The 26,283-nt window shown below is 36.2% G+C and overlaps 1 protein-coding gene across 8 annotated transcripts in view; it reads right to left on the bottom strand.

Annotated features, from left to right (window-relative positions):
* Nucleotides 1–26,283, bottom strand: part of SCAF11 (SR-related CTD associated factor 11) — a 48,326-nt gene that overhangs the window by 15,452 nt on the left and 6,591 nt on the right. For 4 of the 8 annotated variants that reach the window (XM_074827389.1, XM_074827391.1, XM_074827390.1 and 1 more), the window contains exons 2-8: nucleotides 16,533–16,608; nucleotides 15,543–15,700; nucleotides 6,637–6,714; nucleotides 4,843–4,940; nucleotides 3,735–3,802; nucleotides 3,038–3,093; nucleotides 477–583 (exon numbers count right to left, since the gene is read on the bottom strand). In XM_074827389.1, coding sequence (XP_074683490.1) covers nucleotides 477–583; nucleotides 3,038–3,093; nucleotides 3,735–3,802; nucleotides 4,843–4,940; nucleotides 6,637–6,714; nucleotides 15,543–15,700; nucleotides 16,533–16,593 — 626 coding nt within the window. In that variant the 5' untranslated portion in view covers nucleotides 16,594–16,608. The remainder of the gene's footprint in view (nucleotides 1–476; nucleotides 584–3,037; nucleotides 3,094–3,734; nucleotides 3,803–4,842; nucleotides 4,941–6,636; nucleotides 6,715–15,542; nucleotides 15,701–16,532; nucleotides 16,609–26,283) is intronic. The other 4 variants (XM_074827393.1, XM_074827395.1, XM_074827394.1 and 1 more) reach the window with 1 other exon arrangement.

Below are 26,283 nucleotides of genomic sequence, written 5' to 3'. Positions count from 1 at the left end.
ATCCTTGACAAATTAATACTTTTGCACGCATGGCAAAAAGTTTTTTTCTTTTACAGACTGAAAAAACACACAGGCACAATAACTTTTGATTAGGCCATATTAACCAAATAATGTTTTCAATTATATTATTTACTCTTAACTGTTTTGTTAACTGCTGTTGTAATAAGAGGACTAACCCTTTCCTATCCAAGGCTTCAATTCAGCAAGGAGTTAAATATTGCTAACTCCTATTAAATCAATGAGATTAAAAGCACACACTTAAGTATTTTAATACTAAACACAAGACAAACTGGGGTGTGCCCTTAACAGTATTAATTTTAAAGTGTTTGTGCTTTAGCTGCTCTTCATCTATGAATATAAAGCCATCTAATCTTTGAAATATTTCAAGGCCGTATATACAGAAAGAAGCAAAAGGATCTATAGCATCTACAACACAGTAACCCATCAGTTTATATTAAGCACTAGTATATACTAACCCGTCATTTCTACAGCTGAAAAAGGATTCTTCATTGCTACCACCAGCTGGAAGCATGCTGCAGAAATTAGTTCTTAAGCACTCATTCCAGCAGGTCTGTCTTCTGGGCTACAAAAAAATATTATGAATTAAAGACAACCAAAGTAAAATAATTAACATTTAATACATGAAGATGCACTGAAGTTAAATCATGTCAGCAAGACTTTAGCTCACAAAAAGCTAGCACCATAGTAGCTCCATAGTTATATGCCGAGATTTGCAGTTAGAGCAAATAAATTTTCTCTATTCAGTCTCTAAATTTTCAACACCTGGTCTTTGCAGATTAACTTTATATTTTATATAGGCTTTCCATGACAAAGTCTTTAATGCTCCATACAGAAATGATGAATAAATGAGCCTCATCTTTACTATTTCACAGTTCCCATTTCTGCTACCTAATGGACCACAGTAAGTACAGCACCAGCACCTTCAGACAGACCCTTTCACAGCAGTTCACGGAATGTTTGGTTTCCAAGTAACAAGAAAACCTTACGTAAGTCAGCAGTTCATGGAATGTTTGGTTTCCAAGTAACGAGAAAACCTTACATAAGTAGCTGGGATTCTCCTTTGCCTTCAGGTAGGACTACAAAATTGAAGACTGACCGGTGCATCTGTTTACTGGGCTCTCACACAAAGGCACAATACCCAGAAGCCACTTCATGTTTCAGCAAATACCACCTTTAATTTCAATTGTTAGCAATGCCTTAGCCACTCACTGTATGTCAGTGTATTGCCTTTCATGTTGTGTGCAGTGAACAGCTCAACTCTGTTGCTGCGTACTGGGTTCGCTGCAGGGGGGAAAAGGTGAACAATAATCCTCCTAACACTCCTCCCAGACAGACACGCTTACCTACACTGAGCCATTTTTGCCATTTATATCCTTTCACCTCAAGGGTTAATGCCACTCGAGTCTAAAACATTCCTGTTCATTCCCCATGACTGGTATTTTAAAATGGGAACTCACAGAGCCTTCCCATCATTTTCTTTCAAAATAAATTTATTCTGATGAAAAATAAACTTTGTAATGGGATGTATACAAATGTATGTCTCAAGTATGCAGTCATTATCCATGTGCTCCATCAAACTTTGGCACAGAGAGCTGGTTTTGATGGGAACATGCCCTATTTCATCAGTGCGCAAATTGTATGTTTCTCCTAAAAAGCTGTTGTTTTTAAGTTTTATTTAAAAAAAACCACTATAATTTTAAATATTAACGTTTCTCCATCCATCTAAAAAAGCTATCCAGATGTTCCACAAATATCCTTATGAAGTGGTTGTTAGAAAAATCAGTGCTTTCTTTTAAATTCATTTGAATTTTGAACATTTATTGGATAATTGAGCCCTGTACCTCCTCCTCCTGAAGGTTTTAATGGCTCTACTTTTGTTTGTGCACCTTTTTTGCAACAGGTACTATTTGAGACATTAATGCACAATAAATCAGTGAAACTAGATATGAAAGCATTCACCAACCTTGAAGTCAAATCAGATGTTGATTAAGCCCTATCCTTTTAGTTCAAAACCTCTTCAATTCAATGAAAGGTATCTTTAACTTCACATGGTAACAGAACCAAAATTTCTAAATACCTGACTAAGGCTGGGAAGGCTGCAGCTAAAGATATCCCTGAGAACTATGCTGTATAAGCACCAAATAGAAGTGACAACTCAGGCCACCAGCTACTGAAAAGACATGTGATGTAGTTTGTGCCCATGTACTACAAGAAGCAAGGCAGCAGGCAAAATATGGACTTGAAGATAGTTCTTCCTCCAAATTTTTAAAATTCAGGTAAGAGAACAATGGAGAACGGTGACATTTACACTTCAGAATGAGATTTATGGCCTAAAACTATTTCATGCAAATACATTTACAGGTACAACTATGAGTAAGAAAGCACTGATCACAAACTTGTATCCCAGAGACATGAAATATTTTTGAAAGGAGGGAAGGCAGAAATCAAACAACAAAGCCTTTATAGCTCCTTAAAATTGTGTGTATTACAAGCCTGTGTTATAGGCTAAAATTTATGAACTAAACAAGGAACCTGGAAACACAATCATTCTCAGGAGTAATCGCCCATTAAAAAAAACCAACTTGATGCAAACGATAATGTCCATAGCTTATCCATATAACAAATTACTTGGTTGAGTACAGCTATGTATTTTCATTAAAATAATGAAAACTGTCATGACCTTCATAAAAATGGTACTTGACTAACACCTTGTAGCTGATACCACCTTCTTTTGGTGAAGATGGATGAAAACAAGGTAGTTACAGTATCTTATGATGTAGCATCCTAATCTAAATGAAAATATTTACCACCACAAAACTAAATTTAATCCAAGAAGCTCATATAACAGCACTATATTCTCATTACTTCCTTCAAGACAAAGAGAGACAAAATAACGAAGTTTGGATCATACTAAAATTAGCAAAGAGAAGAAATAAACCTTAAAAATAAGCAAAGGTAGTTTTAAAAATGCCTTCATGAAAAAAATGTTTACAAATATTTCATTATCAGAACCAACCTTGTTTATCATCACAGACAAAGTCTTCTTGTTTCGTTTGTCATACAACATATTACCTGTGTGGAATAAGAAACAAAACTCTGATCTTAGCTTTAGCATATTAGTTTTTAATAGTTTGTCAAAATCATTAATGCAATGAGAGGTTAATGAAAAAAAAAAAAAGTATCTCAAGTGTATTTACAATGTATTTACATACAAACTGAGTAAAATTAAAATGCATACATCTTCACAACAGTCTTTTAGATATCAAGCAGTTTTCACCTCTTCAGATATTTGCTTAGTTTCATAAGTTATGAACACACTTACTGACCAGTATCTATTAAACAAGCCTCTCAAAAGGGCAGCTCTAAAATATAGCTACATGCTTGTGTCTGAACTCTCACCAAAAAATTTCCTGTGAATAAAAGCTACTCATTAGCTGTGCACCAACTGTCCAACGCAGAAAATTACTTTAGGCTGAGAGTAAATCCACTTCACTTGTGACTGAGATTGAAGAGGCGGTCTTTCCAGTAAAATAAGAACAGTAGTTTCACATACTGCACATATGTTAAGTTCCACACTTTTATTCCTTGGTATTTTGTTTTCATATGTAAATGTAAATAATTAAAAAAATTAAATTGGCTTATCAAGAAAAGATTCTAGAGTTTCATAATAAAAACCAGCAATTCTAACAAATGGAGGACAAATACCAACTTACTGTATTTTTTCTTCATAACTTTGCTTAATTTTGCTGTTAATGGCTCTCTGTCTGGGCATACACCTCTTCTACAAGATTAACAAAAGATATTACAAAAGTTATTTCTGGGCATATTTAAGCTAACAGTGTATACACCCAAGCAAAATCAGGTATTTCTATTTAGTGCACATAACGCAAGTTCTGACTGCTATTAAAACCTGAACTTGCATCATGTATATCACCTTTCATATATTAAACGCCACAGTGCTTCAAAAAGCTTACAGATGGGAAAAAAAGAAAATCTACTTAAAAAACAGAAGTAAATCTGAATGCTTAATTTTACTTGATTTCATGGCAACACGTGAAAGACGTTATAACCCACTTGCATAAATACTTTGAAGAATATCAAAGTCAACAGTGGTTCAGAACAGTGAGGTGCGAAGATCAATCTTATTTTCTAACAAGAACCCAAAATGGCAAATTACTCAGTTACCTTTTCTGTAGTGAAGCCTGCTTCAAATTCAATCTCAGGAACTCTGTATGTATCATACATTCCATTACATACTGACTTTAGATTATCACTATTTAGTGAAATCCACCTGTGTAATCCTGACCTTCCCCTTATACGATGCAACAAATGTGACAAGATAAAGCTTCTCAAAACAGAAAAGGTATTTCCACAATTCCCTCTCCAACTCATTAGAATAGAATCAGTTCTTGACTACAACTATGTTTTACTATAAAAGAGGAACACCACCCACATTTATGGTAACGTGAAAGAAGGAGCATGTCTGTTTAGATAACCAAAGAAAAAAAGACTGATATTGTTAAAATATGATCTAGCCATAAAATCTCAATTTAATAAATTTGTCAGATATGCTTGAAAAATGCAACTTTTACAGTGATCAGCGCAAGAAATACCTTGCTCCTTACTTCTTGCTTGATATTCTAAGTATTCAAGTGGGAATTACATCAGTGATAAAAGTAAAACTAAACTACTCTGATGGAAAAGAGTTTATTTTAAAATAAACTTAATTTAAAAAGATTTACAGGGTATACATTTTAAAATCATTGAACTTGTATTTTGAATATTCCAATTAGAATGCTTGAAATTAAGTGGACAACTAACCTCATAAAACTTTTCATCTTTGCATGGCTATATTTTCCTTTATTGCAGGCACAGTTTTCCTCCTCTTCCTTCCCTGTTAGTTGTTTTTTAACTTGAACCTGTATTGAAACATAAAGTCAATCCAACCTAGAATCTCAATACACATAGGCTTTAAATCCATTCAAAGACTCTTAAGGTCTACAGAGAAAATAAGCTCAAACAGAAGAATTCAAAACCATCACAAATCATTACTTCTTTAATCTCAGTTTGCAGATTTGAAATTTTTTTCATTTGTTTTTTATGAAATGGAAAAAGATCCACCTTGGTATTTATATTGGCTATATCAGAGATGCATACTAATGCCACAGGACCAAAAATCCCTGAACATTCTGACCGCCACGGCAAGTATCTCAAAGCTATGCACTAGCTTCCAAATTCTCAATGGAAGGTAAGTTTTTTAAACTAAGTTGGTTGATCTGAATACACAAGGTTCAGCTTGGGAAAATGCTGAACTATCACTCAATTTCAAATGTTTCCTTATAATTAAAAGAGACCCAATTTCCCTCTAGAGTAAAATAACTTAAGGATTTCATATAACATTGCTTTTTTCCCCTATATCTTCAAATTTCTAAGAAAGCAATACAATTTTTATTACATACTGTGAAGTTACTTCAACGGCTACATTGCAATTGTTTGCATTAGATATTTTGTATTTCTTCATTCTAGAATCTTGGCTTTACATATCCTTAAGCTATTAGCATTCTAATTATGAGTATCACAAAGGGAAAGCTGCCAATGTCCTGACAGCGGCCCTGCTAATACTGACCACCATGTCAGCATTTCTCAGTACACGTTCCATCTATCCCTACTGCTTCAGTGGCTCTTTTTCAGAGCATGATCCTTGTTCTCTGCCCATCTGTTTACACTGCAGTTCCACAAAGAAAGAAACTTTAAAACTGTATTTTGATACAGCCTTTACACTCTTCCAAATAAAAACTTCAGTTTATCTTGTTTCAGCTGCTTCCTTCTTTAGAAAGAAAGAAAGAAGATAAAATAGGCTAGTATGGTTTTCTATGACAAGGAAGTATCTGCAGCTGTCAGTCTGTTTTCTTTGCAGTTGACTACCTGGGTCTCTAGAAGCACAAGAAATGGGCAGTAGGAGCCTGTTTTCTAAATGTAGCAAAATACAAAACAACAGCTTAGGAATTACTTATAACCATAGTTTCACCAGAGATTTTCAAAACTGTACACAGAATTATCAGCATCTCTCTATACAGATTTTCAAGATCATCTACCAGAATTGTTTTATTTTCCTACTGGATAAACTACTTTCCACAGCAGTATTATTCAGAAGAGTTGAAAGCTGAAAAAATTCAGAAATCTAGATTGAGTAAGGCTCAGCACTAATTGGTTCCTCTTGCTTTCATGTGGTTTTGTCTGTGAATTGGAGGCAATGAACATACAAGATTCACCTCAGCTAAAAAAAAAGGCAAGATTGCATGCTAATTGATATAGCACTTGTTTACAAAACCTGGTTAAAAACACTTTGAGACCAATTACTATACTTCTATTCTTGGATACATCAGGAACACTCAAAGATACTATAAAGTAGCAATAGCAGCTTTGTGATTATTATTACTGTAAATATTTCCTTTGAAAAAATAATTAAGAATAATTCCTAGCTTCAAATATGTAATAGAGACATTAAAGCAATCATTATTTTGGTAGGAAAGCTTATTTAACACAGATGTATGAATAAAAGGCTGCAGCATAACTTGGGTGTTCCTACAACTAAAGTTATTATCCGGAACTTACCTTTATCTGCTCTTCTAGTGCATCAAGCCTGCATACTGCTTGAAATGGTCTGCGATCAATAGGACATGAAGCCTGTGTCTGAAAAATTATTTTTCTTATTACAAAATTTGCAGTAAGTTAGAAGTCTCAGTTTTCTGTACTTTCATTTGCTATTATAGTAGCTTACAGAAATACAGAAAATTATAATTTGTTTGCATTAAGAGTGTATTTGCACACATTATCCATGCACTCAGTATTTTGCTTCATATAAGTAGATTTCTCCTTCGGGGAAAATCTAAAGGAAACAAGAATGTAACTGAGAAGTTGTGTTCAAAAAAAGGAAAAGCATTTTACATCATTAGCTAAATTTTTTAATCCCTGTTAGGTATCTCCTCCGATTTTATAACAATACACAAATGTCCTTTTTCTTTCTTATTGTTCTTATGTTTTATTTCTTAATGTTCCTTTCAGAAGGGTGTTGGGTTGTGTTCCACTCAAAACATAAAACTGGGAAGACCAACAGCAAACAGGGTAACACCTTCCCTCATCTTGCATATCTATCTGACTATACTACATCTTTTTTTTTTTTTTCCAGTCAGCAGAGAGAACAGATTTCCATGTTTAAGACAACTGAAGTTTTACAAATCACTTTGCAAGAGAATAGCACTGAAGGTTATTTTACCCTACAGTCTGATGGAAATACAGATTTATTAGCTCTTCCCTAATCACCTAAATGCCCTCCTACTGAGGTTTTACCACATCAGATCACACACACAGAGAACAATAAAATGTTATTAACCATGGAATAGAGAAGCTTCAACTGAAGCTCCACGCAAGTGGATCACGTAGTGAATCAACTTTCAGAGAGACCCATATTAGGTATTAGTTTTTGCTGCTAGAGGACTGTTTATTAATTTTAATTCCATATATGTGTTTGTGGGGGGTTTGGTGGGTTTTCTTTGGTTGGTTTTTTTGTTGTCCCTCCCCTCATTCCATTGGTCTTCACAGGCTCAGTTGAGAATTCTTCTCAAACAAAGAAAAAAACCCAACAACCCACACCCAGTCTCGTCCTAATTCATCCAACTGAATAAGAACCAGTATATGAATAGTATGCCCTTAAGAGAATTACCAGGGTATTACACTTTATTTATGCAAGACTCAGTACTAGAATTGCATAAGCAGCTATGAGAAACTTGCATATGAACTCTGCCCTGAAATTCAATAAACTTCATCCTTTTCTTTTCACTGAGGCTTTTCATTTTCCAGTTGATTCTGTTCTTTTCTCAATTTCAAAGAGTGCTCAACTGCTTTTTCACCTACACAACCCCTAAACCTTGAGCATTCAGGCAGCTTCTGATTTCAACTGAAGTAGACAGAACAAAGTTAGACTGATTAAAAAAAACACCAAACAAAACCAAAAAACCCCAGAGGTAGTTTCATGAACAAGTTGTTCAACGAGAACGGAAGTTAGAGCCATTACCTCTCCTTTTGATGCTCTGCTATTTTATCCTGACTAAAAACTTCCCCCTGTTGGGGTATACAATTGTTCCCTGCAGTGTCATGGCCTTGGTTAAGAAAAGCACATTGGGTAATTAAGCCAGTTCCCTAAGGACTCAGATCATGAAGACAGTTTTTGTCCTGCAGTCAACGTAAAGCTAACCCACAGTACCACAGCAGTGTATTGTTCAATTGGGATATCTGATAGTATGCAATGCACTCTGTTGAATCAGCTGCAAACTTCAAGGTAAATACTTTGATTCTTAGATATATACCACACTGTCAAAGATAGGTAGAAAGAAGTTAATCTTCTCAGTAACTTTCAGTCTCATTTCAGGATTCACCTTAGCTGAAGAGTAAGTTTTTCCAGGAATACAATCTGGTTTTACATTAAATTTACACATGAATATTAAGTTATGTTCCCAAGTTTAAGTTGCAGTACATTATGTTTATTCATTACAATGAAGTATCATTGAATACAAAGTGTTACTAGCATTTTTGCTGCACTAGAAAAGTGTTCACTGTTTTATGTTCGGTTCTTCTGGACAAATGTTTAACAATTACATACAGTTACATATAGTAGAAAGAGAAAAACATTCTGAAAGAATCAAAAGCTACTGTTAGGTTCAGGTATGTTCAGAAACAGCATATGCTCTTTCCATTCATACTCAGTTTCTTTTCATAGCCCTAGCATTATCTGGTATTGCACAACAAATCTCAAGAGAAATTCTAGTAAGGACAGGATAGTCCCACGTGCACCCCCATGCCCCCCAGCACAGTACAATTGTTGGGTAGCCCTGAGGAAAGCTAGAAGTTACTTCACTTTTGTCTAAATGTGAATCAGCTCTCATCTGTCTGCTAACATATAAGAACAAGCCTTTTAAGTGGAAATGGAAGGGAAAAAAAATTCCCTTTTCCCCAACAGCAAGACTGAATTTGTGCTGCTATACAAAGGAGGGTAAAAAAAGTTTTCACAAGAAGCAATCATGAGGAGTGGTGGCCTTTTACTCATCTCTTTCATCTTTTTGAAAATATGGTCCAGTAACTAAAGGTGTCAAGTCTTCTTTCATTCAAGGCAAGCTAGCAATTCCTCTCTTCTGGGGCTTCTGTTCAGGTAGCATCATAAGTAATATTGAATGTGCACTGCCCTTTTGGGGGAAAAAAATATTTAAAACAAGAAAAAAGCCGTTAAGATGGAATGAGTCCAAGCGGCAGCTATGGCTTTTATTCTGCACAAGGCAGGAGGGGGGTGGGATGCATTACGACCTTAGAAGAATCACAGCTTCATACAGTATCTTCCTTTAACATAGCTGTTTAAAAATCAGAACATGTAGTATTTAGTGTAATCATCAAAATAATTAGAACCTCACAGCTGGTATTTGTGAGTTGTTTTGCTCTTCTTCCCAACAGTACTTTTCTTGGAAAAACACAGGATAGTAGGTCAGTACACTTCAAAATGTCTTCAGTTGTTTTACTCTCCACACAAAAATACTCAGTTTTCATGTTAAAACTGGTAACTCTGCAGTGATTCATTCTTTCACCTATCCTGTGATATTCAGAAAATTCTCTTAAAATATGTAATCATTCACAAAATCTGCAACCTCTGAAAAGCTATCCATGAGCATGTGTATATTTGTTCTTAATTTTTCCAAAAACTCATTTCATAGTATTTTGGTTTTTTATGACCCTCTATGTTCAATATTCCTGTAACTGCTACAGCACCACAAAACTGTGATCTCTAACTCAAGAAATAAGTGTCCCTTATTTTAACTGTATCACTTCAAACAGCATTTGAACAAAGTGAAGTAGACAAAAGGCTGAAGCAGTTACTATATTCCAGCTGGGAATTTTCAGGAAGCTACACAAATGGGTGCAAGCTAACCCCAAAACATATTTGGCTGATAAAATAACTTTGGCAGACATTCCCATTCACCAAGTTCCATGTTACAAGGTTTCAAAACAAGTAGCAGCAAGATGTGAGTATGGAATTAAAGTTGCTGCAGTAAATCTCTTCCCCTATAATAGGTTTTTTTTTTTTTTCCTCTTCAAGTGGCCCATAATAAAGTCAACTACTGTATTGAAAAGCTGGTCCAAAAAGAAACATGATCCCACACTCTTTACTACTTCTTTGTTAGAGAACCTGTTAAGCAACACGAGTAATACCAGATTCTTATAGCTAAATTCAGGCTTAAAGGTGAGGTTTAGATTGCAAGAGTAATGTCTGTGTATTTCACTCTACCTAGTAATAACACTAAAAAGCCCACAACAATTCCACCTCCAACTTTAGTGAGAAGAGAGACTGTAACAAACAGAGAAACACCTCTCCACATTTTGATGAAAGAAAAGGAGGAAAACATCAGAAAATGCACTATTTTCTAGAAGCATGTAAAAACTCAAAATGACTTTTTTTTCCAGTCTACTTAAAAAAAACAAGTACATTTGAAGTTTTTGTAGTTATGCTTTAGGAAATCACTGTTTTTGACAAGGGATGTTAGGCTTCTGTTTGGTTTTTTTTTTTGTTTGTTTGTTTTTTTTAAATCTCATGAATGAGTAGTAAAGATACAGAGCACATCTAAGAAGAGATTCTCATCTGAACAGCTAATCAACAGACTACCTAGTTACAATTCCAAACAGCTGTCTTCTCTCTACCGATATCACACAATTGGTTAGTCCTTAACTTCCAATCAAAAACTGTCATAAAGTGTTGACAAGTTCTATTGGCAGCTGTCTTTAGGGAAGTATGAGATGATTCATTATTTGCAAGGATCTGTGAATTCTATGGTAAGAAAGATACTATACATTCTATTATTGGAAGAATTGAAGTCAAACTCAAAAACACAGAGACTTCTGCATTGCACTTTAACATTAACTTTCATAAGTTGCTGCACAAATGTACTTATAAATCATGGAATCACAGAATGGTTACGGGTGGAAAGGACCTCTGGAGGTCATCCTGTCCAACCACCCTGCTTAAGCAGGGAAATGTGCCAAGAACAACCATATGCCAAAAAAGACAAACATGCAATTTGAAAAAAGGTACCTAGAGTCTAGATTTTCTGAAATAATTTAATACAGTTTTTTGGTGCAGCAGTTCTCAGATGCATTGTCTACGTATGCATTACCTTAGATGCACTTGAAACAAGGAAGTTTTTTTATTACTGTTCTGGTTTTTAGGTTTAGTGTTTCTTTGAACACAAGGCATATTTGGTTCATGAATGTAATCTTAATCCTGCCCACAGTGCTCTGTACCGCAGATCACTGTGGAGCTTGTTGCCACATAAACTGATTCCTTCCTATATCCTTCAGGACAAAAGAAATTTGCATCAGAAAGAATACACCTTAAGAATTCCAGTTACCATACAGGTAACTCTCTTTACCCTCAGAAGACTATACATGTGCAGTATACTCTACATAATCAAAGATCCAAACCTTATACCAGCACAAAGGAAATGACTATTCTAAGAACAGAACATCTGCTAGAAAAGTAATGCAAGACAGCTATTTGTGCCAACTACTTAGTGTCATTAAGTCAACCAGTGACACTGCACAGGGCCTACCTGAATATGCCCCAAAGCTTTGGAGAATTTACAGCTGAATGTACTCTACTTTCAAACCCTCCAGATGAGGAAAAATGAATAAGGAAAACCACGTGCAGAGACTGAGAGATATAAGCTTAGCAGGGGAGGGTCACTGAAATCAATGTCTCTTACACAATCATTGTGATAATGCAGACACCACACTGAATCCTTTATCACTCTTCTCTCATGATAGTTCATAATAGAATGAAGAGCAAGGATAGAAGTCTCCAGTACATTTATTAGCATTCTGAAGAACAGAAGGGAAGTTAAAAAGCCTACAGTAAAGCAGAGTAAAATATTTATCTCCTCTAATTTAAGATTGCTTTCTTTAAATAGAATACAAAAAAATAGTTTTCCTCTAATGTATGCAGACAAGATACCACTGCTGCTAAAGCAGCTGTCTCAGCTGAGGTGGTTTTAGCTACTTTGCCTACATGCTTGACATAGATACTTAGTTAACCTCCCTTCATATTAGCTTTACTTAAATGCTTTCAGAACTGGTTATTATAAACTAGAACACATGTGCTTACCAAATGAAATACAAAATACAAGTATACCAGAAAATATTGAAAAAATTATAGTTTTGACCCAACTAATTTTAATCTACTTGTGGTATTACAGACAAGAGAAACACATAATTACTTCCCTTGGCATAACACAACAGTACTGATGGTGTTTGAAGACTAGACAGGGCTTTTTGTGTTTTTTATTGTTGGGGGTGTGTGTGTCCCTACCTCCCCCTCCCCAATACCCAAAGCTCCCTCTTTGTTATGTGGGCAGAACAATGTTATAATGTACCTGTTCTTTACATGGAAAGCAACCCTCTGCTTACACTGTCCTTCAGCACTCCTATTGAACGGTGTGTCCAATAACCTCAGCTCCAGATTTAGTGCCTTTCACTTTCTAGGATCTTTCAGCACAGCCACACTGAAACACCATCTCAAGCTTGAAAGTTTCCATTAGTCAATTACACATCTGTTTACAGAAGCAGTTGACAGCTAGCGCAGGATGAGTGACATTTATGTTAATCTTCTCATGCCTACTGAAACAGTCCCCAACAGTGTGCCTGACCAAAAACTCATGGGGGAGCACTGGTTAGCATGGTCAAAGGCACACAAGATGACAATCTCATAGTACAGGAGAGTTTAATAGCATAGGCAACTGAATTTATTGCACAGCAATGCTCTCAGATCCCACAATTAACTACAGTAAACATAGCCAAAGAGAGTGGAACAATTTAAGGGACATTTTAATAAAAGTTAATCCAAAGACTGGTTTCTTAGTGGGGATTCTGGTCTCTCCCTCATTTTTCTTTTAGGAGTTGTACACCTTTCCTCAAACGGAAAGAAAATACAGCACCAACTCAACTGTAATGCTACTTAATTCTGAAACTAAATGCTCAGATTTAGCCATCAGAATCTAATATATTAGATGTTCTGTGGCAAGCTTCCTATCCCTTCTTAGCCCTTCATGGAATGAACCAGAAGACACTCAATTAAAAGCAACTTTTATATATTGCACATATAGATACATTATTGCTCTCTCTGTACTTAAAAAGTGAGATCTTCGAAGTGTCATGGCTGCTGCTTGCCATGTTGAAAATCTCCCATAGATAGAAAACAAGCAGAATGGTAAACAAACTTACTGTCTGCCCTCAGCTACCCTGGTTTTAATTAGAATCTACAGTTATATACAAAAGCCGTAAGCTCTCAGATGAACAACGATTATGTACAATCTGAAAACAACAGGTTAAAGAAGTAGTTCCTCCTGTTCTATTTTGAAGTCCAGATGCAACACAGAAGGATAGAGGAAATACCCAACTCGAACACAGACTGCTGGCAAAGCCTTTAAGTGTATGGAACATAACTGTAGATACACAAAAGACCACTTCAAGTAATGTGAATGAGGCTTTTTTTTCTTGCCTTTTTTTAAAAAAAGTTTTCGCTCAATCTTATTCTCAGTTTTATTCTCCAGCACTTAAAACAGGAAACAATGTTTTTAAAACCCATTTATTTATACCAAATAAAAATACTTAATCTTTAAACAATCTGGTAGCATTTTTTTAAAGAGTAGATAATTTTTATATCTTCATTATTCAGAGTGACTTGAATTTGACTTGTTAATTATTTAGTTTTCAGTAGTCATGATAAACCAAGAACTAGCAGAGAAAGCTAAACCTCATGCAACACTTCTCAAAAAAGAACAAAAATATTTACTTACTAAATATTAAGTGAACACAAAACCCACATGGCATCAGCATGCTTCAAATGGTCACGTGCTTATACTACGTTTCTACCATTCCAAGCTATAAAACCTCATTTGCTTCTCACAACTGAAGCCTCTGAACATCTTGCCAGCCAGTTTTCAATGCTTTTTTCTTTATTTTAATTAGAACTACTAGATTAGGCAATGGAGTTTCATGAACTCAACAGGTCCAACTGTCAAGTATCCTCAGAAAAGAAAGACTGTCTGGTTTTACCCATCAGATGTCACTAATGGAAAGAAGTGGTAGAAGCCTTACGTAGCTTTAAAAACAACCCCCCACCATTTTTATGGCTTCACATCTACTTCACCTGTAAACTCTTAAGAGCAGAAGTTGCTTTTGTTCTATTTGGATAGTACTTTGTGTCCCCCCCCCAAAAAATTGAGATGACAAGAAAAACGTCGTATCATTCAATTGCCTCTTTAAAACAAGAAAACTTCCCTTACTCATTGGGCTTAAAAGCATCTGTTAGACAGTGTGAACTCACTCAAATCCAGCAGCAAGCCCTCCATTTACTGTACTGCTTCCCTGTGCATGTCACTATTTATTGCCTTTCAGCTGCCATTGTAACAACCAGCTAAGGAAGTCCGGATAAAATTGTGGATGAGAATTTCCTGTTCCCTTATAAATAAAAGCACTGCAATTAATCATCTGCAGAACAGAAAATCTGGCAACAGGAAACTTAGTTTATTATCTGGTTTGCGAATCTAAAGCAGCTTTTTTCAACACTCTGAAGTTCATACAAAATCTTCAGAAAGAAGTGATTTGTTACTGTTTACCTTCAGTAATAAATAACACAAAAATTAAAGTTAAAAATATAGTAAGTTAAAAAAATATATAAGTAAGTATATTAAGCAGCATCTCGTTTGAGCACCCCCCCCAATATAGTATAAAGTAATTCTAATTTGGTGTTTTATATTGACAATTGAAAAAGTTACAGGAAAGGTAAAGATACCAAAGACTTAATGCAATGATTACTGGACATATGTGAGGAAAAATAGAACTAAATAGAACAAGGTCACTAAGAATTTGTTCAATAAGTCATTTTTCTTTAAGGTTCCAGAACTATCTACAAAGGTATTGACATAGATCAAATAGCCATAATTAAAATGAAAATTTTAAATTCAGAATAGCATTACACTTTTTAGCTGAATTCTCTTTAGAGTTAGAAAACCAAGGTTTTATCAGACTCATTTTGTAGACTAACATGAAAACATACTGGTCCCAGCCTTAAGAGTTGACAGTATGACAAATACCATAAGGGGTAACAAAATAAGATTAAGCTAATGACACTGCAATATTAAGACATGTACATAATACTGTCTGATCTTCCAAACAGCCAACACCATTTTTTTACTGATCCCTAATCTGTAGTAACCATTAGTAAGTCAGAATGTCTGGTGAAAGAAAACACAAAGTAGTTTATTGCACTGAGGAGAAAGCTTCCTATGATCTATTTACAAACTGGTCATTGAAACACTTCTGTGCCAAGTCAGAATGCATAACTTATTCTCTTAAAAAAATCTGTAGTTATTAGATGCAATAGATTTCACTTAAAAATAAACACACACTTTGGTTCTCAGTCTTACCTCAGCCCATTTAAGAATACAAGTCATGCAGAAGGTATGACTGCAGTTCTCAGGAAAACCAATCTCTTGTTCTAGAAGGCAGTTCAGGCAGATGGGGCATGTGTCACCGTCACATAATAAAGCAGAACAGGAACAACTTTCTTCGTTTTCTTCACCTGCTATTATTAACATTGACACTTAGAATTTTTGACAGTTTTTGAAACAAAGTCCTTCTAGATTTGAATAATAAGGCAATAAGATACATTTTTCTGTATTTAAAAGCAAGTTAATCAAGTTTTCGGGTCTAATGCAGTCAAGACACTGGCCAGAGTGGTTAAAGGAATGTATTTCAGGTGTAAAACACTACACAACATACTTCATAGACTACTATACCAATATTTGCTATTAAAACTAAAGAAAGTTAGCTCTAGTGCTATATAAATAAAGCATCACACAGCATTTCCTATTAACCATGTAATCATTTAGACATTGTTCTCCTGAGTCCTTTCTCCTCGGACATTTGCACTCTCTCTCCATGAAATAAATTAGACCAGCATATTCTATACTCATTATCTTATATACACATCGTCTACCCTTTACTTTAGTTTTCCAGTCTTAGAACTATTTTAATCTGAACATCCTCAAATATTTACCTCATTATGTACATTAAATAGAAAATGCTCCCAATGTTGTTAAATTCAGAAATTTTTTTCAGAATATAAAAATGCAAGCACTTTTCTTCAAGGAATTTTAATCTACATTAATTATTTTTTTCAAATAACAATTGCTATCCCCATTTTGTTCTGCTGCAAGTCAGCAAGTTAAAAACAGAAGACACAGGAAAGTATCTGCGGACCCCACAGGCCAAAGAAAAGTACTATGCTGAGACAGTGGCTATGTTTACACAACTTCTTTCAAAACAAGCAGCACACTAATTGAGAGAGCAAGCGTAAAACCTGACATTCACAGCTTGAACCTGAATATTTGAATATTTTCACACACACACTTTACCTTCCATGCCTTCATGCTTCTGACCTTCAGTATCTTGAATACATTGCTTTCTGTTGTTCATCTTACAAAATGTAGTCTGGAAAAACATAGAAACAGTTTACACAGTTCATTTAGATTACAACTTGAAAATAAAAGTGACCACTATGGATTTAATGAGTGCTCTCCAGTGCTCTCCATATCTTTATACCTTTGTAGAGTAGAAACATATGACATTAAGAGTTAAATATAGATCATTTACAATCTGTTTGCAGTTTATAAGCATCATCAATGCAGTCTAGCAACTGATACTTCCAGCTGAAAATTGTCTTTGTTCAACAAATGAAAAGTTTTCGTAGTGTTTAAGACCACCAATGATGCTTTCATTTTAAAAAGTTAAATACATTGCTAAATTTCTATGCAAACCACCCCACCTAACACTGCAATAACTAACATCTGCAAATTGTCCTTCACAAATGGTTGAAGCAACAAAATTGAACACACAAGCACCAAAAAAGAGTTAGTTGCTTTCCACACCTAGCATCACCATAGTAGTGGCAAGTGAGAAAAATGAAAGCAGCTTACATCTGCTTGCTTCTTGCTTTTGTCATACAATTAGAACTACTGGCAGTCAAAAATAATCCAGGTAAAGGTATATCATCAAACAAGGGACAGGTCACAAGCACAGGTGCAGTGGAGTACCATGAATAGGGAAGATCCACCTCTTCCCCGTTCTGCAGACAAGCAGTATGAAATAAGAATAACGTGGACAGAGAATATCCTTGTGATCCACATCATATAGGTTCAAAGAATTTGATCTCACATGAGAAACAGCAAGTGTAAGTTCTCTGTAGGCTTACCTACCACGTGTAGAATGAAACACACTTAAAAAAAGGCATCTACATCAAGGACTGAATCTCCTGCATTTCAAACTCCTGTAGTCCCAGCAGAGATGGTATAAGCACCTAAAGCTTCAACCCAACAGTCCTAGAGGGACTAGCAGTTTTGTTGGAACCATATAAAGCTTTAAAAATTATTTAAAAGAACAAATTAAAACTTCACAAGAGATTGAAGAAATCAGAAATTACCAAGATCTACTACTTAAGCATTCAAACCTGAAGCAAACTGACTGAGGTTTCAAACCGCTTACTCTTTAACACCTTTGCTAGAAAAAGCAGCAGGACAGAACTGAGAACACCACAATCACGTTCCTCAGCTGAGCTTCCTCCTACTTCACCTACAAACTACACTGGTTTCCCTTTACCACCTGGATATCCAGGAGACAGAATTTGCCTCCCAAAACTTTTCTTCCTATCAAGTCTTTTATTGCTTGATCTTAGCAGCAGGAAGTGTTTTAAGAATAATTTCTTTTTACTAAGAAACATTTCCACAGATACCCATCACATAACACACTTCTCAATTTCTTAGGCAATCCAAGAAAGCAGGACTCTGATCTGTGAGTCTCAAACACAGACAGTTCATTAAATAAATGGTCAAAACTGTGAGGCTAATTAGAAGTCGGTAATTAGAATTCTAAATGGCTTTAATGTTCCCATTAGAAACTACTTTTTAATCCCCCAAAAGGAACATGTGAATCAAGTCAATGGAGGGTGTGAGAAAGGGATGGGAGAAGGAAACAGAAGCCTAGCTACAAGGGAATTTTCCGTCTACACTGCTATCCTATTTTGATTAAAAAAATGATTAAAATCATTAGGATGTCATCAACTGTAGAGCAGTTACTAGCACTAATATTACACAAACTGTGTTGCAGTGAATGCCGTAAGTCGTACACAAATCTTGTTAGTAGAACAATCACTGACCAGACCACCGCCTATTATCCTTTGCAGGCTGGGAAGATGAAACCCAACAAAAGCCAAACTGCTACTTTAAAATTTAATGCCTTAAATAAAGCAAAATCTGCATCAAATTAGGACAGGTAAGACCATCAAACCTAATGAACTTAAAATATGAGATCGAGTCTGTTTTCATTTTGATTTGCAAGAGGACTTAAGTGGCTTTGGTCCCAAACAATTTAAATCATGTGGTGGTGTGTGGTATAAATGCTTTTATATATAAAACATAAGAACATTCCTTCTGCTCTGTGTCTTAACAAAGCCTCAGCAATGCTTCACAGAAGCAGAAAAATCCACAAGCTGTGCTCAAACCTCCTTCAACCCTAAAAGTCCCAGGACACATCACAGCTGAGACCATTTAAAGACAAGATCAAGAATTCTGCACTCTGCATCCACAGAAAAGGTTTTAAATAGACACAATCTAGGCACCAAACTGTAACTTAAGCAACAGCTGTAGAGTTCATGTTTATTATAACAGAGGTCTTGAGTTCACTAAGTCAGACAGCAGAAATAGAACCCATAGAAGCTCTTTAGATCCCCTTCTCCCCGAAAAAGTAACCTTTTCTCCATTGTACTCTTTCCAGACACAAAGACATCCCACAAATTCTTGCAGTTACAATAATTAGACAGAGATCCTAAAACTGACAGAAAAATCAGTAAATTCAAGAGGTACATCAACTGAAAACATTTACATGGTGTTTACATTGTTCTTCTAACAGGCCTATTATTTAAACAGATATTGAGTATCACCAATGCATCTCAGATCACTGCACAACACACCTTTTGTCAGTTTGATGCTGTGCATTTCTCAATGCAGCAGAAGAATATTACTGAGATAGAAATATTTCTAAATATGACAATCAAATTTTACATATTATTTAACAAATTAACTTCGGAAAGACTTTCTCCACTATTTTAAAAGAGGCATCACCCACATTGGAATAGCAGAATGAGTTAACACTAAAGATAGATGTTAAATTTATGAAATTAAAAACAGAGTTAGGAAAAGAGAACGTAGTGGTTTAGCAGTAGTAGACAGCACAGAAAACAGATCTCTTTTGTCCCAAAATGTGATACAGTCCTTTAGATTGTTTTAAACTTTAAGAAGATTTGGAAGTATTTCCCAGACTTTTTCATTCCAGCTGCATGCCATAAGAAATCTGTAGTCTTGACTGGGGGGACACAGTGACAGAAGTGAGATCAATTTTTTTTTGTCATTTTCCCAGTTACCAAGTTGTACGAGCTCACGTGAAGATCATATTATGCCTGCATCAACGTCTACTCATGTACGATCAGGCTAACATGTATTATAAGAATGCTAATGCCCAAAGAGTACTTCTACCAAATTCCAATGACTCATGACCTGCACATCATACCTTTAGTTACAATCATTCAGTTGATGTGAAATATTAGAAATACCCCAAGGCCCAGACATGTAAGGCATTTGTCAAGACAGCAACAAGCACTATGCCATGTTAGTGCTGACAAAAAGAAAACCAACCCTCCCACAACTCTACAGATAAAATACTTTATAAGAATGCCTAAAGACAGCAAAGCATTTCAGCCAAGATGGTAGTTTTCTGGTGCTTGTAAGTTTTCAACTGAATTACTTTGTAAGAGAAATACCTTATTTAATTTCAGATCGGAGATAAGGCAATAGTCTATTAAAGTGAAAACAGTGAACAAGGACACTATACAAGTACACCCCTCATTATACTTAAGGAGTTAAATATTTAAGTCTCTAGGTTATAGTTCAAAAGAAATTCCTGTTCTTGTCTTCACTGAAGGCAGAAGCCAAAGACATTTACCAAAAGAAGTGCTTAAACAAAGTTAATTGTAGAACCTGGGAATATATTCATCACTGTCCATCTGAAGAACGTAGCTTCATGATGTACTTAACTCCACAAAGCAAACTGCTATATGTGCCATTTACACACTAAACAATCTTCTGTATCACAAAAATGTAAGCATCGTTTACCTTTTCTATTAGCACAAACTACTTCATACAGTTCATAACAATAATACAGATGTATTTCAACACTAATTCACTGTGCATGCAGAAAGAAAAAACCTGGTCTATTCAAAATCATGTAACTGAATTTCCTATTGAACTAAAATCTATTACATTAATATCTTAAAATTAATGACACAGAAGAATCATCTGATGAAAATCTGTAGTAGTCTAATTATAAGTGACGCATGAAATTAGCACGTCTCCTTTTTTGACTAACTACAAGACAAAGTCTTTACAAGCATTCTTTATGTCATGTCAATAAAACACAATAGCTAAATACACCCTTCCTCCAATGCAGTAACAGTCTAGGGACCTATCTACACAGAAGTACATTTGGTCAAGAGTTAAGGGGGATGGAAATCAAGAACACATGCAACAAGATCTCCAGTAAGCAAGTGCAAAATGATGTCCATGACTGGCTTTATTCTTGTTCCCTTAGACTTCTCTTCAGAAACATTTGTAATTAACCTTTTAACTTCTTAGATACACGTTGCATCAATACTTACAGGAGCACCTTATTTTGACTGTTGTGTTTTTATTAAAAATATTTTCTCTTCTTTTAAAAAGTATTTGTGGCACTGCAGTACTTGTGTTTTGATTTCTTTACTAACTCAAGAAACAACCAGTTTCAAAACTGAAACAACAGTCAGCCATACATTGTTTGCAGAAATTATTTGCTTAATAAAACTACAGTAACACCCTTTACTCCCATCAAAATTTTGGCCAGCAGTAAGTAGGAGTCTATTCTGCCCTGTGCCTTTTCCTGGTCTTTAAGAAACCTTGGAAGGAGGTTTAAGACTCTTCCTGGGCTCACATGTTTTTAATGAAAACAGATCTTGATAATTAGCCACATTTATGAAAACAGAGGGTTTTTTAGTAATTAAAAGCAGTACACACAGTGTCCTCTGAAGTTGCCCATATGGGCTTACCATAACCTCTGGACCATTATGTGGCAAATGCTGCCGATTAAAGTTTTTGAAAACTTGTGCCATCTTGGAGATGGGCTGAGGAAACACTTAGTATTTTCCAAGGACAGCTGAACATCTGAAAAGCTTTTTACCTACTCTATCACTAAATCTAACCCAACACATACTTCAAGAAAAAAAAAAAGGCACTATTGGGTAGTTGCAAAAGTACATCAAGAACCTTCACAGCTCTTTAAATTTGGAAAACCTTTTATATTTGTCTGAAAAGCCTGGAAGGTAGTCTTGTTTCAAGTGACAATTCAGTAATGTTGTTTGCCCTCCAATAAATGAGGGCTAAACTGAGGATCTGTAAGCACTTATCCTGGATTTGCTCCTTTGTGTAGCAAAATCTCATGGCCCAGAACATTAGTGAGAATAGAACCAACAGGCACACTCAAAAGAGAATCCTTAAAGAGGATCTTTGCTCTTTGTATGCTCAAATTGCACCTCGTCTGCATTCCCAAATGGAATGCCATAGAACCAACAAAGATGAAGAGAAAGAAAGAGACCAGTGCTATGCTTTGGGGAATAGAAAGAGAAACCTTTTTCTATAGGTGGTTTAGGCCTATTCCTGTAGATCCAGTGTCTTTGAAAGAGTAAGTGCTATTCAGGCAAGGAGACACTGATTTAAAGAGTTTTTCCAGACCTTCTAAGAATGCAATTACCCAAGAGAGCTAATCTAATCTAACAGCTTGCTGCCACCAAAAGAAACAGCTCTGTTTCTCACTACTAGTGATGGTGAGCAGACTCAGCTAAGAACCACATGTGTATCAAAGAAATTGCAAGCGACAAAATGGGGGAGGGAAGACATAAAATGGGATTGCCCCTTTTGGCAGTGGCAAAGTGCTAGAATAGCTAAGACTTTGTTGTCAAACTACCCCCCTTCAAGGACATAGCAGTACCTAGATTACCTGCCAAATCTGTGAAAATGCAGGGTAATGTCACAGGGGAACTGTCAAAGCCAAATGGCTAGAATTCTACCACCCTAAACAGTACACTGCCTTCTGGCGACCTTCCCCTTTCCTACACAAAAGAAGAAAAAACCAACAACCTAGAACAACGCAGTGGATACCCTCCTCACGATTTATTTTTCTGCAATCTAGCAGCAAGACACTGACAAGCACACTTACATTGCCGATGCTGTGGCTACAGCTATGTCCCTGCTAGATTCAGTCCTTTCATTTTTGTGGCCACCTCAACAATAACAAAGTGAATAGCAGCTGTGGACACTCAACACTCACGTCCAGTCAGCACTCAGAGAAGTATACAGGACAACATCATAACTGCCTCCTAAGCAAGGAGGCATGCACAACTCAATGGAAATGTGAAAGTAAAGCTTGAGGAGCTGCTGCAGTGGATCAGATGCAGCAATTATCATCTAGTAACCTGTCTGACCATCTGAAGAGCCAGGAGTTTCAAGGAAGATTTAGAACCTTACAGTGGAGACACATGCAAGGCAATCTCCTTCCTCTATAAAGCTTATAATCATAAACTAGCTCAAAACCTGCCATATAGACCTTCTAATGTTAAGTCAAGGGAGTAGTGTTCCTCACTGGAGTTTAACAAAAAAGCACCTACAAGACATAGGTAAAACATAAAATGACATCTTTGTGCTCTGATAAGACCTCAGACATTTCAGAATATTCTATAAACTGTGGTGAACACACCATGTCTTTTACAAAATGTTATGTGTTGAAGTGCTGCTACAAATCAGATTGAACTCTAGTGTCTAGCATTTAAAACACTTCAGTTTACCGGACGGTATAAGAAGGTAGCCAAACAATGTTAGCAGTAGCATTTCATGTATGACAAGTCATGCTGATCCACAAGTTTCTTTAGTATTCTACAAATACTAACAGTAACTGAAGAATACTTTATTCATGATAGGGTATACAGATGTGTAAGGGAGAATAACCATGTTCCAGTTCTACTTAGAAAAGTCACTATCCAAAAAGCTTCAGTACAATACAGAACTAAACCAGACAGACTATCAACCGGGGGGGGGGGGGGGGGGGGGAATCACAAAACTTGCACTTTTCTATTTAATACATCTAACAACAGCATGGAGCCGATTTAATGGTCTTAAGTAAGAGTTATTATCAAAGGCAAAAGAAACCCAAGACCCAACAGATTTACACCTATCAGATGCTGAAAATAGTAACAAAGTTAGTATCACTAACAGGTGTTTATTAAGGAACTTGCCATCTCTCTCTGTACTGGGAAACTCGCACATAGGACAAACATCCCTTCACCTCAGAATACCAGTCAAGCAATTGGCCCCCTGATCTATCAGCCTTCATGTTCCTTTCCTTCCCAAAATAACCAGTTCTCATTGTTTTTTACCTAGTAACCTACATCCTTATTTTTCTTTATTACAGAAGAACCATTAGCACTGGCAAACAAGCAGTAACAAAACGACAAACTCAAAAATCTTGTTCTAAAATTCAACTGATAATAAAGCTATCAGTCTTCACTGAAATTCCAGATCCCACCCCAAGAAATCATCCAAAAGACTGAGCCATTTTATGAGTCTTAAGTAGTAGATAACTTAAGACAACACAAGGCACCAAGGTTTGTGAAACACTGTTGTATCACCCCTCCTCCCCCCAAAGATGACACACATGCAACGGCTGCTTTGCTCATCAGAATCAGGAGCATCCACATAACTACTGGGAAAACCCACATAAACACTGATACTTCCACAAGCCAGAAGAGATATGATGTTTGACCAAAATAGTTAAAGCATCAAAAGGATATTAATCAAAAACACACTGAAGAAAGTTTCCCTGTAAACATCTGTTCTCAACATGCTATCACACAAGGCTGAGCCCCTTTGTGAGGAAGCTCACAAAGAGGTGAAGGAAAGCTGATTACAAGCTTGCACAGCAGTTAGACATGACAAATCTGAGTTTGGTACTGAACTACAGTTACCTTACTGGCACCGATGGGTAATTATCTACAGAAGGCAAATTTCATTTCTCATCTTTCTGCACTGTCAACCATAAACACTTGTTCCACTAGGATAGGTGGAAGAAGTTTAGGATGTCTCCTGAACTCATTTTAGGGGCTCATACCTAGTAAGCAGCAATGAGAAACTGTTCTTCAACAGATTCCTCCACAAGTCAATCTAAATCATCCCTCCAGGATTTTCAGTATCTGCCAGCAGCTGGGAGGTTAACTCATCAGACCACATGACATTACATGCCAAGTAAGTTCAGGGTGACCACTGACAACAAAGATGGCCCAGTGCTTAGGCAAATTCAGTTCCCTGACTGAGAACTAGATGAAGCTAAACTTGCTAGTAAGCAAAGAAAAAAAAAAAAGTAGCACCTTGGGGAGTTAGTTGTCACAGCACAGTCTCATTTGATTCAAAGTATATATTCACCTGATCAAATCTAACCTGTAATTTAAAGTTATGCTTGCATTCCTACTGGCTCTTCAGTGATATTTCTCAAGTTTGTGAGAAAACCCCTTTCCGCTCTGCCAGAGGACAAACTAAGTTACCCAAGCCTGTCAGCTTTTGACAATGCAATAGGAGCAAGGACAAAGCCACCAAGTTTTCCTATGCACTGAACTGAGGCAGTTTTGCAGGGTAGCTCCTCAGTAAAGCTGCCACTCATAACACTGCTTTCCAAAGATGATCGGAATTATACAAGACAATCCCAGACCTAATCTTTACAGAAGCGCACAGCTGGGTCCATGACAGCCATGAGAAGGAACGCTCATTGGAGCCATGGTTAACTCCCCCAAGAAAAAACAGCTTCATTTATACAGACGACAGAATGAATAGAACCTTCTAAAGACTTATACAAGATGATGAAATGTATATTCACAGAAATTAAAAGACCACCCTATTTTGCTTTCCAAAACAGTATTTTCAATAGAAGGCAATATGTACTGTGCTCTTTCATGTGTGCCTGTGTACGATAAGACTCTCAACAGAAGCAGCCCTATACCAAAACCACCCCTGTAGGGAGAACATGCATGTGTGCTGGCTAAGTCATGCTGTTTCATATACTGCTGATAAAACACTGAAGTACCACAGTGATTAACTTAATGCAAAGAAATAGGAAAGAGAAAACAGCATACATAATGTTCTCTCACAAAATGTACAATTCAGCACTTAGGTGTTTCTTCCATGTAATCTGTGACTAAACTGGGTGAAATTGAGATTTACAAATAACAGGAACTACTTGGGGATTAGGTACTATTGTCATGGTGCACATGGTTCAAGCAACTAAATCAAATCAGCAAAAACTCATGACCTTGCCTTTGGCTGCTGAGGGTCCTTAGTCACATGCATACTTTTGCAGCTGGAAGGAATAGCATTTCATACCAAAGTCAGCAAAAATGGCTCAGCCATTTCCAAAAATCAGTTTTTTTAAAAAAAAGTAGTACTTTTTTTCTAGCCACTTAGAAGCACTAGTATTTTCATGCTTTCCACCAAAGAGCAGATACTTGGCAGGGGGTCACAAAGATCAAGAACAGATGTTCCACACAAGCAACCCTTTCAAATCTAGCCATGTCATAGATATGGGGAAAAAAAGGTTGCATTTACTCAAGAAGTCTTTCTAGTCATTGCATTTAATTTTTCTCCCCATAAACTGGATCTGTGCTTAGCATACAGTAATAGTTTGAAGTTCCTATCCCATTGCTACACTGCACATGCAACATTCCCACAAGATGAATGAGCATAGTTCAGCCAGTGCTATGGCAACACAGCAGGACTTGTTGCAATCATTTCTCTGATGCTAAAGAAACTAGGAAGACCATCTTTATTTTTCTTAATACCATCCTAAAATGCCCAAATAGCTGGACTTAAACACCACGGATGCAAGAGCTGAACCAAAAGACCTTGCAAAGACAGAAGTGGAAAAGCTAAGACCTTTTAACAGTGGAAGGAAAAACAATGAGCAAAAGTGATGGACTAAGACTGAACTCAA

This window comes from Strix aluco, chromosome 5 (assembly GCF_031877795.1).
Source record: "Strix aluco isolate bStrAlu1 chromosome 5, bStrAlu1.hap1, whole genome shotgun sequence".
NCBI classification, from domain to species: Eukaryota; Metazoa; Chordata; class Aves; order Strigiformes; family Strigidae; genus Strix; species Strix aluco.
The sequence above is the reverse complement of the archived record's forward strand: the minus strand, read 5'-3'. Positions and strand labels throughout refer to the sequence as shown.